We start from the raw sequence: 12,075 nt of genomic DNA, 5'->3' as shown, positions 1-12,075 counted from the left end.
CAACAAAAACCCCAGGACCAGATGGGTTTAGTGCAGAGTTCTACCAGACCTTCAAAGAAGACCTAATTCCAATTCTCCTCAAACTATTCCACAAAATAGAAACAGAAGGCACTCTACCCAATTCATTCTATGAAGCCACAATTACTCTGATACCTAAACCACATAAAGATCCAACAAAGAAAGAGAACTTCAGACCAATTTTCCTTATGAATATCCATGCAAAATTACTCAATAAAATTCTCACAAACCGAATCCAAGAACACATCAATACGATCATCCATCATGATCAAGTAGGTTTCATCCCAGGGATGCAGGAATGGTTTAATATATGGAAACCCGTCAACGTAATTCACTATATAAACAAACTCAAAGACAAAAACCACATGATCATCTCATTAGATGCTGAGAAAGCATTTGACAAAATCCAACGTCCGTTCATGATAAAAGTCTTGGAAAGATCAGGAATTCAAGGCCCATACCTAAACATAATAAAAGCAATATACAGTAAACCAGTAGCCAACATCAAACTAAATGGAGAGAAACTTGAAGCAATCCCACTAAAATCAGGGACTAGACAAGCCTGCACTCTTTTTCCCTACCTATTCAATATAGCACTTGAAGTTCTAGCCAGAGCAATTAGACAACAAAAGGAGATCAAGGGAATACACATTGGAAAGGAAGAAGTCAAAATATCACTATTTGCAGATGATATGATAGTATATATAAGTAACCCTAAAAATTCCACCAGAGAACTCCTAAACCTGATAAACAGCTTCAGTGCAGTAGCTGGATATAAAATTAACTCAAAACAAATCAGTGGCCTTTCTCTACACAGAGGATAAACAGGCTGAGAAAGAAATTAGGGAAACAACACCCTTCACAATAGTCACAAATAATATAAAATGCCTTGGTGTGACTCTAACTAAGGAAGTCAAAGATCTGTATGATAAGAAATTCAAGTCTCTGAAGAAAGAAATCCAAGAAGATCTCAGAAGATGGAAAGATCTCCCATGCTCATGGATTGGCAGGATTAATATAGTAAAAATGGTTATTTTGCCAAATGCAATCTACAGATTCAATGCAATCCCCATCAAAATTCCAACTCAATTCTTCACTGAGTTAGAAAGGGCAATTTGCAAATTCATCTAGAATAACAAAAAACCTAGAATAGCAAAAACTCTTCTCAACAATAAAAGAACCTCTGGTGGAATCACCATGCCTGACCTCAAGCTGTACTATAAAGCAATTGTGGTAAAAACTGCATGGTACTGGTACAGCTACAGACAGGTAGATCAATAGAATAGAATTGAAGACCCAGAAATGAACCCACACACCTATGGTCACTTGATCTTTTGACAAAGGAGCTAAAACCATCCAGTGGAAAAAATGACAGCATTTTCAACAAATGGTGCTGGCTTAACTAGCGGTTATTATATAGAAGAATGCAAATTGATCCATTCTTATCTCCTTGTACAAAGCTCAAGTCTAAGTGGTTCAAGGAACTCCACATAAAACCAGAGATACTAAAACTTATAGTGGAGAAAGTGGGGGAAAGCCTCAAAGATATGGGCACAGGGGAAAAAATTCCTGAACAGAACAGAAATGGAGTCTGCTGTAAGATTGAGAATCGACAAATGGGACCTCATAAAATTGCAAAGCTTCTGTAAGGCAAAAGAACCTGTCAATAAGACAAAAAGGCCGCCAACAGATTGGGAAAGGATTTTTCCCAATCCTACATCCAATAGGGGACTAATATCCAATATATACAAAGAACTCAAGAAGCTGTACTCCAGAAAATCCAATAACCCCATTAAAAAATGGGACACAGAGCTAAACAAAGAATTCTCAACTGAGGAATACGAATGGCTGAGAAGCACCAGAAAAAATGTTCAACATCCTTAATTATCAGGGAAATGGAAATCAAAACAACCCTGAGATTCCACCTCACACCAGTCAGAATGGCTAAGATCAAAAATTCAGGTGACAGCAGATGCTGGCGAGGATGTGGAGAAAGAGGAACACTCCTCCATTGCTGGTGGGATTGCAAGCTTGTACAACCACTCTGGAAATCAGTCTGGCGGTTCTTCAGAAAATTGAACATAGTACTACAGGAGAATCCAAGCAATACCTCTCCTGGGCATATACCCAGAAGATGTTCCAACTGGTAATAAAAACATATGCTCCATTATGTTCATGGTAGCCTTATTTATAATAGCCAGAAGCTGGAAAGAACCCAGATGTCCCTCAATAGAGGAATGGATACGGAAAATGTGGTACATTTACACAATGGAGTACTACTCAGCTATCAAAAAAATGAATTTATGAAATTCTTAGGCAAATGGATGGTTCTGGAGGATATCATCCTAAGTGAGGTAACCCAATCACAAAAGAAGTCACTTGATATGCACTCACTGATAAGTGGATATTAGCCCCAAAACTTAGAATACCAAAGATACAACTTGGAAAACACATGAAACTCAAGAAGAAGGAAGACCAAAGTGTGGATACTTTGTCCATCCTTAGAATGGGGAACAAAACATCCATGGAAGGAGTTACAGAGACAAAATTTGGAGCTGAGATGGAAGGAAAGACCGTCCAGAGACTGCCCCACCTGAGGATCCATCCCATAATCAGCCACCAAACGCAGACACTATTGTATATGCCAGCAAGATTTTGCGGAAAGGACCCTGATATAGCTGTCTCTTATGAGGCTATGCCGGTGCCTGGCAAACACAGAAGTGGATGCTCACAGTCAGCTATTGGATGGAACACAGGGACCCCAATGGAAGAGCTAGAGAAAGTACCCAAGTTGCTGAAGGGGTCTGCAACCCTATAGGAGGAACAATAATATGAATTAACCAGTACACCCTGAGCTCATGTCTCTAGCTGCATATGTATCAGAAGATGGCCTAGTCGGCCATCATTGGGAGGAGAGGCCCCTGGTCTTGCAAAGATTATATTCCCCAGTATAGGGTAATGCCAGGGGCAGGAAGTGGGAATGGGTGGGTTGGGGAGCAGGGCGGGGGAAGGGTATTGGGGATTTTCTGGATAGCATTTGAAATGTAAATGAAGAAAATATCTAATAAAAATTGTTTAAAAATTTTCAACATAATAAATGCTTTAATTAATTTATATATATATATATATATATATATATATATATCCCTTTAAGTATAACTACTGCTCTCTCCTTTTTGGTTAAAGAAAGGTCCATAAGAATAAAATTTTCTCATGCTTCTCCTTTGGATCCCACCATACCTTTATCACAGTCTGTTCCTTTTCTGTCCTTCATTTTTCGGAGTTGGGTTATGTCTTCCCGGGCCTTGCTGAAATCATGATTGTTGATGATCAGACAGTATCCCCGAGGTTTGTTCTTCATTTGGTAAACTTTGTCTGAAGTCTGGAAAACACAAGCCCAATCCAGGGGTTGATGCTGCAGCTCAGACACTGGCTATGTCCAAGTGCTCAGGAAGAAGCTGGATTGCTGCTCAGCCCCTCAGGCAAGCATAGGCTCCTTCCATTGCTTGGCTCCTCATGAGCTGCATGGTCAGTAGGCCTGGACCTGCTGAATACCCTCTGTGTACATCATGGCTGTCATCACGGCCTATCAGTGTCCCTGACCATACAGATGAGCTTCAGGGCAGATGCCATCTGTGCCATCGTGGAGACTAGAGTTTTATGACTCTCAGTTCACTCAAGGGTCATGTCTTAGGATGTCTCTCTATCACCTTGGGAATCTTTTGGTGGCCTTCTCAGCTCATCTGTGTTTCTTGGCTAACAGTTGAGGACCTGCCCTTCACACAGGATACAGTGCAGTCTCTGGGTGGTTATTGCTGATGCCTTAACCCAATGCAAAGGAACTCCATGGTGGTGGAGAGCAAGGAGCTCGTCAAGTTGTGTTTACCAAATCCTGACAGTAAAAACCAGATGACAGGGGCTGGAGAGATGGCTCAGCAGTTAAAAGCACTGATTGCTTTTCCAGGGGTCCTGAGTTCAATTCCCAGCAACCACATGGTGGCTCACAACCATCTGTAATGGAATCATTGCCCTTTTCTGGTGTGTCTGAAGACAGCAATAGTGTGGTATACATAAAATATGTAGTATACATAAAATAACGTTGTGGTTATTTTCTTCGGGCTGATATTTTTAGCATTTGGGTGGAAGCCTCTTCTGTCTCCTGAAGAAAAGGACCCCAGGCTAGAAGACAAATGCCAGCTTCTATGGCTTGAAACCATGGGAATCTGGGCAGCTCACCTAATCTCCTAGTATCTTCATATATTTTGTAACACATTTGAGTGTCCCTTCATACTGTAAAAGTCCTTTGCCTTTCAATATGTTTTCTATGACATGTAGTACTTTATTAAGCACAAAGAATATTCAGTATTTGTTATTATCCTACGTTTCCAACTTGTATTAATGTATTCAGATGCTGTAATGCTAACAGCTACTAAGTTAGTGACATGGCATCCTCTGTTTGGAGAGGGTGACCCTGTAGAAAACCACTATGCTTCAGAGCAGCCCATGGAGTCCATGATCTTTGACTTCCTGACCAACACAGGCCTGAGGATCTGCTCAGGAGCCCTCCCTAGTACAGACCCTATTCATAGTGCTGAGGATTTCCTGAGCCTCCTGCCACATGGAGCCTCATGGCTGAGCCATATTTGGTGAGCTACTGAAGGTTATAAACGGAAGCTATGTCCAGGAAGGAAATCTCTCTATGTGCTTCGTGGAGACAACACCTAAGACATGCTGAGATCCTATTTGTTGCCTAACACAAAGGAGAAAACTCTGTGTGGTGTCTGGCTAAAAGAGAAAACCTGCCAGAGAAAGTCCTGAAGCTTCCACTCCATCCCCCATGTGCTATTTTTAGCTAACACCGCTGCTCTAGAGGGGGGAAGCCACACACAGTCTCTCCCCTTCAATAACCCCTTACCTCTGCCCTTGACCTTATAATACAATTATGGCCCAGTGTGACCGTAATTATTATAGGCCTATGCCTATAATCCTAGCACTTGGGAAGTAAAGGCAGGGGAATCAGGAGTTCAGGGTTAGCCTCAGCTACATAATGAGTTCAAAGCCAATCTGAGCTATAGGAGACACTGTCTCAAACGACAAACAAAACAGTGATAATGTAACACAAAGAAAACTGGAGAGGCTATCTTAACTGGTTCTTTTGTAGGTTTGTTTGGTTTTTTTGTTTTGTTTTGTTTTGTTTGTTTTGTTTTGTTTTGTTTGTTTTTTCTGTTTTTCTCTCCAGAGTTTCCAAAAGGCTCTACCCCTTATTGGCTTATCTGGCAGCTGAAAAGGAACCAACCAAAGGAAACAGGAACACCAATGCAAAGAGAGAGGTAGGAGACACACCTACCCGTGACTCACTGTCTTGTTCTCTTGGCGAGTCACACAGTTCCGCCATTTTGAGGCTCATCTCTGCAAGCAACCAAAAAAACGTCACACTTAGGACAACCTAAGGACCTTAAAACATTTTCAGGATGCAAGTGCATGCACGCGTATGTACGTGAATGTGTGCGTTCTTGCACGTGTGTGCATGCGTGTGTGTGTGTGTGTGTGTGTGTGTGTGTGTGTGTGTGTGTGTTGATGTAGGGAGCTCTCATGCTATGGCATGTGTGTGTGGAGAGTGTGTGTGTGTGTGTGTTGATGTAGGGAGCTCTCATGCTATGGCATGTGTGTGTGGAGATCACAGAGGACTCTGCAGATTGGCTCCCTTCCTCCCTCCTACATGTGTTCCAGAGATCAAACTCAGATCACCTGCCCTGTATGGCAGACAGTTTTACCTACTAAGGCATTTCACTGGCCTCTTAGGTATTTTTTAAAAATAAACATTGAAACTGCCTTGAACATATTTCAGATATATCAATCTTGTAGGAAGGGTACTTAGCACCCCTTGAAAACCAAGAGCACATTGCCTCATTTGCTAGGCGGTTACTGATTAAAAGCGTGAGCCCAGGATGAGTCACTGAGTCAAACATCCTGAAGGTAGTTGGAAAGAGCTAGGCTTAGGTGTGCGTGGATGGAAGAAAGAACTGGCTCTCTTACTCAGGCACAGTCTTTAAAGGAGGATTATCCTCACGGCTAAAGAGATGGCTCAGCTGTTGAGACCTTAACATTTTTGCAGAGGACCAGAGATTCCCAACACCCACATGGTGGCTCACAACCATCTGTAACTCCAGTTCCAGGGGATCTGATGCTATCTTCTGACGTATTCAGGCTCCTACACAAATGCAGCATGCATAAACTTACTCAGCCACACACATTTACACATAAATTTAAAATAAAGAGTGATCCAAAATATATTACACAGCAAAAACAATAGTGAGAGCAGAAGAGATATTATCAATATTAGTATTTACAGAGTAGTGATGGTGTTTTAATTTTCTCTGAATTTAAAAACTGCCCCCAAAAGAGCACAGAAAATTTTTATAATCAGAATATTAGATTAATCAAAAATTTGGAGGGGACTAGAGAGATGCTCAGTAGTTAAGAGCTCTGGCTGCTCTTGCAGAGTGTGCAGATTAGGTTCCCAGCATCAATATGGTGGCTCACAACCATCTGTAAGTAACTTCAGTTTCAGGAGGTCTGATGCCCTCTTCCAGACTTCATGGGTACCTACACTCATGTACTCATGTTTTCACACATACACATAGTTGAAAAATAAATAAAAATTTTTTAAAAAATGAAAGAGCCAGGTGTTGTAGCACACACCTTTAACCCCAGCACTTGGAAGGCAGAGAGAGGCAGATGGATCTCTATGAGTTGGAGGCCAGCCTGTTCTACATAGCAAATTCCAGGCTAGCTAGCTACATAGGGAGAATAGGTTTGAATAGGTATGGCCCTCATAGACTCGTGTGTTTGAATGTGTGGCCCCTGGAGAGTGGCACTATTAGGAGATGTGGCCTTGTTAAAGGAAGTATGTCACTGTGGAGGTGGGGTTTGAGATCTCTCATATGCCCAAGCCATGCCCAGTGGCACAGTCTCCTTGCTGCCTTAGGATCAAGATGTAGAACTCTCAGCTCTATCTCCAGTGCCACATCTGCCTGCCCTGCCGTTTTATTACCATGGCAATAATGGACTGAACCTCTGAAACTGTAAGCCAGCCTCAGTTAAATGTTTTCCTTTATAAGAGTTGCCTAGGTCATGGTGTCTCTTCATAGTAATAGAACCCTAACTGAGACACCCTACGTTGAAGGAATCCTTCTGTTTGTTCTATCCAGTTTCCTAGGTAAGGAAACAGAGGACTGGACAAATTCCATTCTGGGATGAGCTAGGCAACTTGGCTTGAGTATCCCAGGATGGAGCAGGCACACAATGGAGGAACTCAGGTGTGTGTGGACCTGGGTGCCTGGGCTTAACAGGAGACACTTGGCTGAGGGGCCTCTCACAGAGCAGAAAAACTTGAAGAAACTTGGTTAACAACATTCTGGAAAAAGTCAGGTGTTGATCCTAACACTTGAGACAGAGGCAGATAGATTTCTATGATTTCAAGGCCAGCCTGGTCTACATTGAGAGTTCCAAGACAACCAGGATGAGGTAGAAAGACCCTGTCTCAACAAAACAAAACAAAACAAAACAAAACAAAACAAAACAAAACAAAACAAAACAAAACAAAACAAAAGGATGTCCAGGAAAAGATTTGTGTCTAGCTCCCCACAACTCTCTTCAAAAGCAAAGGCCAGAGCAGAGTTAAGAGCCTCTTACAGAGTAACTGTGAGAATGTTTCCATGGGGCTTTCAGAGAGCTGCAGAGGTGACAAGAGGCCACTGAACTTTCATCTTAATCAGGATGAGGCAGAAGATGGTGGGTAGAAGGCAAGAGGAAGTCGGAAATCAAGCACCTCAGAATCTAAGGAATGTATCTGTGCGAATTACCATCCAAAACTGAAGGTGGCAACTCTTCCCTTCCTTCAAGGCTCATTCTTCTCTCTGAATTGAAAAAGAAAAATTTGATCAGAAAGAGCTGTTTCTCTGAGGGCTTTCCCAACTCGCAGCTGTTGACTAGCTGGCTACCTGTGCTTGATCTTTCATAATCCTCGATCTTCCCCAGCAGGCTCTTGTTGACCTGGTCACAGATTGATTTTAGGGTTTCCAAGTTATTTTCTGCCAGCATGGTCCTCTTCTCCATTTCTACAAAAATTTCAAGCAGGCTCTGGGGAGGAGAGTGAAGCACAAAAGGCTTGAGAGCACAGGCTTGGAGATTTGGGGCTTCGTTTAGTCTCTACTTCTTCCAAACTCAGGGCCCAGTCTTATTTCCCACATAGATCCCCCTCCCACCTCCAAGCACAGGCCGATCTCTCACAGGTGACAGTACTCAGGAAGGCCTGAAAGTATTTTAAAAGATGGAAAGATGAATAAGCCATGTCAGGTGTCACCCAGTCCCCAGGTCTTGTTCTCAACCAGTATGAGAATGCCTTCAGCTATGGACCAGCCTGAGGAATGTGGATGGGCCAATCCTAGAGACTGAATTATTCCCCAGTATTGCCCCTGGTACCTTAGCTTTCTCTAAACCTCAGTTAATACACACAGAGTCATATGCACCGAACACACAGAAAGATGCCACACACTTGTGTTCACGGGTACCCTAAGCAAACGCACAGAGATACATCTGGACAAAGCATACATCAAATTTAGGCCATCTACCACAGAGCACACAGAGACACACTGATTTACAGAGTGAGAGAACCCCCAACCCCCGCCAACACACAGGTATCACACACATATATACTCAGACCAACAGAGAAGCCACACAGAGGTATACCCAGGCACCTACACCACACATAAACACCCACAATATACACAACATGTAGACACAGACACATCATACAACCTACTCATAAAGACACATAATACACACCGGGATGGAGTGAGAGGGGGCGAACACGCCGTGTTTCAAGGGCAGCAGAAGTAGGGAAATGTGACCCTGGGCCACCTTTTCTCCTTGGCCCTGCTGGGTCCCATGTATTGTTGAACTGCACAACTTGCTCTCTCCGGCTTCTGGCTCGGCCCTGTGGCCGAGTAACACTTCACTGTGCAGAGGCACTAGAGCCATACCTACCTGTTCCTATCTAACTACTTTCTTCTAGTGAGAAGACAGGGGCTGCTCAGTGGACAGAGTGCTTGCTTACGGTGCAGAAAGTGCTGAGTTCCACATCCTGGAACCACATTAACAGGAGATAAAGGCAGGAAGATCAGAAGTTTAGGGTCAACTTTGGCTACAGTGATGGTTTGTACATGGTTGGCCCAGGGAGTGGCACTGTTGGGAGGTGTGGCACTGTTGGGAGGTGTGGCCTTGTTGGAGTAGGTGTGGCCTTGTAAGTGTGGGCTTTAATACCCTTGTTCTTGCTGCCTGGGAGCCAGTATTCTGCTAGCAACCTTCAGATGAAGATGTAGAACTCTCAGCTCCTCCTGTACCATATCTGCCTGAACGCTGCCACGTTCCAGCCTTGACGATAATGGACCTGAACCTGTAAGCCAGCCCTAATTAAATGCTGTCCTTATAAGAGTTGCCTTGGTCATGGTGTCTATTCACAGCAGGAAAACTCTAATGAAGACAGCTAAATAGCAAGTTTGGATTTAGCCTGGGCTATAGGATACCATGTTTCAAAACAACAACAACACCATCACAACCTTGAATACTATTTATGTTTAGCAGGGCTCTCTGGTCTCAGAAACCCCAGAGGTGACCCATCTTCAGGAGATTAGGTCTTACCAAGTCATCTTCCAGCTTACATTTGGGGATCTCATTGTTCAAAAGGAACTTAAAAGATCTCAATTCCAACTCGCTCACTTCTTCTGAGAGCTTAAAGAGCATGACCCTGTGGCAGGAAACAGAGGCACTTTAGAAACACGTTCTAGATCATTTCCCACCACTACACAGTCACAGCAGGGCTCACTCCCAGGGCTTCCTTAAAATAGTCAACTATTCCTGACTGGTGGAAGTCTATAGAGTCAGGTCCAACCAACCCACCCATGCGAAGTGCCACCACCTTTGTAACCAACTAACTTCAACTAAAAGAATCTCCCTGCTCCTATGTCGATATAAAAATCAAGATCCAGATGCGAGGATTTGGGGGAATTATATTCTCCATGGTGCACAACAGAGCTGACTCCCTTCTAAGCATTGGTCCATGTTCTCTCAGCAATTTCCTTCAGGAGGAGGCTGAATATTTGGTTCTAGAATAAAAGGGACTCTGAACACACACACACACACACACACACACCTCTTTCCACTCTTACCAACACCCAAGGCTCTCAACACAGCCAGCTGCCGTGTGCTCTCCCCACCATACATTCCCTGTGTCTCCTTGCATGCATCCACTGCCCACCTGCAATCTCATTAGTTGCCAGGGAGTCCTCGGGGCTCTGTTCTCTCACTAAATCTTCATTCACCCCCCACCCCCGCCCCTGAAAGAACTCACATATGGCAACAGCCTGTTTATAAACTGCCAAGTCCCCTAACAGCCTGGCCCATGCCTTTTTCACTTTTCATTAACCTGAGATTTGTGAGGTGTAATGTTTGAGTGCAGGGGCCCCAGACTACAAACACATCTTGTAGGCAGGACAAAATTCTGTGGGTGGGCTGGCGTCTCTATCCCTCCACTGGAAGTCCTGCCTGGTTACAGAAGGTGGCCACTTCCAGGCTGGGCAAGATGTGTTTGTTCATGGTTAGGGTCTTGCTGCTTCCCACAGTGACAACCCTTCCCACCTGCTTGTGTATGCATATGGAACCCTTCTGTGTCTTTAAATGTGAGCCACCAAGATACATGTGTGTCACCGATGTGTGAATCTGCCTTCTTATTGATCCAGGCCTGCAGTCTCGGTTTTTAAGTTCCTGAGAATTCACCCTGCAGCGTGTGTAATGCAAAGTATTTCCAGCTTATTTCAGGAGGTGAGAAAACATCCCTGAAAGTGAGCACACCTCTAGACTTCTCCATTTTCCCTCCCCTTGCCCAGTCCAGGGGCAGGCTGGGTGGTCCTTTCCCTGATAGACAGAGACTCTCTTAGAAGTCATCATTACCCACAATCCTGTCTGTTACAATTTGTTACATCAGATATTACAATTTCTACATCAGAACATGTATAAATGTGGGACTACTTACAAAGTTACTCAGGTTACGTGGGGGAAAGGGCAACAATGCCTTGTTGTTTCTCCAGAGCCCAGTCCTTCTTGGCTGGTGGAAGCAGCTACCACATAGCCTGCTGGAATCCTGGTTTGTTCTCCTTAGTGTCCCCAGACTATTTTAAACCTCTGTCATCTTAACTTTCTTTAACAAGAAAGAAGAGGAAGAGCTAAAATACTTATTTGAAACTCTGCTTGCAGACAGGAGCCTCACATGACTGTCTTCGGAGACGCTTCATCCAGCAACTGACAGATTCAGAGACCCACAGCCAAACATCAGGCAGAGCTCGGGGAGTCTTGTGGAAGAGTGGGGGATAGGATTGAAAGAGCCTGAGGGGTCAAGGGGACCACTCGAAGACCTACAGAGTCAACTAACCTGCACCCATGGGGGCTCACAGAGGCTGAACAACCAATCAAAGAGCATATGGGGCTGGACCTAGCCCCCGCCCCCCCACATATGTAGCAGATGTGCAGCTTGGTCTTCATGTGGGTTCTCCAATAACTGGAGCAGGCACAGAGGTGAGGGAGGTGTCTGCCTATGACTCTGTTGCTTGCCTTTGGATTCCTTTCCTCTACCTGGGTTGCTTTGTCTGGCCTCAGTGAGAGAGGATGCACTTAGTCTCCTGCTGTGACTTACTGTGCCAGGGCAGGTGGTGGGGTGGGGGAGGGAGAAGGGCGGTGGGAGGGCAGGACTGGGAGGAGAAAAGGGAGGGGGCTTTGATCAGGATGTAAAATAAATAAAAATAAATAAATAGTGAAACAAGCAAACAAACAAAGTTCTGATGGCTCTTCCAAGCACACAGGTCCAATTCCCAACACCTACATGGCAGCTCACAACTGTCTATAACTCCATGTCCAGGTGATTTAATGCCCTCTTCTGGCCTCTGCAGGAAGCCTACATGCAAATGCTGTACAGACACATCGGTAAACAAAATACCTATGTCG

General features: G+C 44.1%; 1 protein-coding gene across 4 annotated transcripts in view; it reads right to left on the bottom strand.

The window, feature by feature from the left end:
* The window catches only part of Casp8 (caspase 8), a 52,271-nt gene that overhangs the window by 10,471 nt on the left and 29,725 nt on the right, over positions 1-12,075 (bottom strand). For all 4 annotated transcript variants that reach the window (XM_006495634.4, NM_009812.2, NM_001277926.1 and 1 more), the window contains 5 exons: positions 9,721-9,826; positions 8,022-8,160; positions 7,884-7,937; positions 5,366-5,427; positions 3,259-3,400 (listed from right to left, as the gene is read on the bottom strand). In XM_006495634.4, coding sequence (XP_006495697.1) covers positions 3,259-3,400; positions 5,366-5,427; positions 7,884-7,937; positions 8,022-8,160; positions 9,721-9,826 — 503 coding nt within the window. The remainder of the gene's footprint in view (positions 1-3,258; positions 3,401-5,365; positions 5,428-7,883; positions 7,938-8,021; positions 8,161-9,720; positions 9,827-12,075) is intronic.

This window comes from Mus musculus, chromosome 1, assembly GCF_000001635.26.
Source record: "Mus musculus strain C57BL/6J chromosome 1, GRCm38.p6 C57BL/6J".
Taxonomy (NCBI): Eukaryota; Metazoa; Chordata; class Mammalia; order Rodentia; family Muridae; genus Mus; species Mus musculus.
The sequence above is the reverse complement of the archived record's forward strand: the minus strand, read 5'-3'. Positions and strand labels throughout refer to the sequence as shown.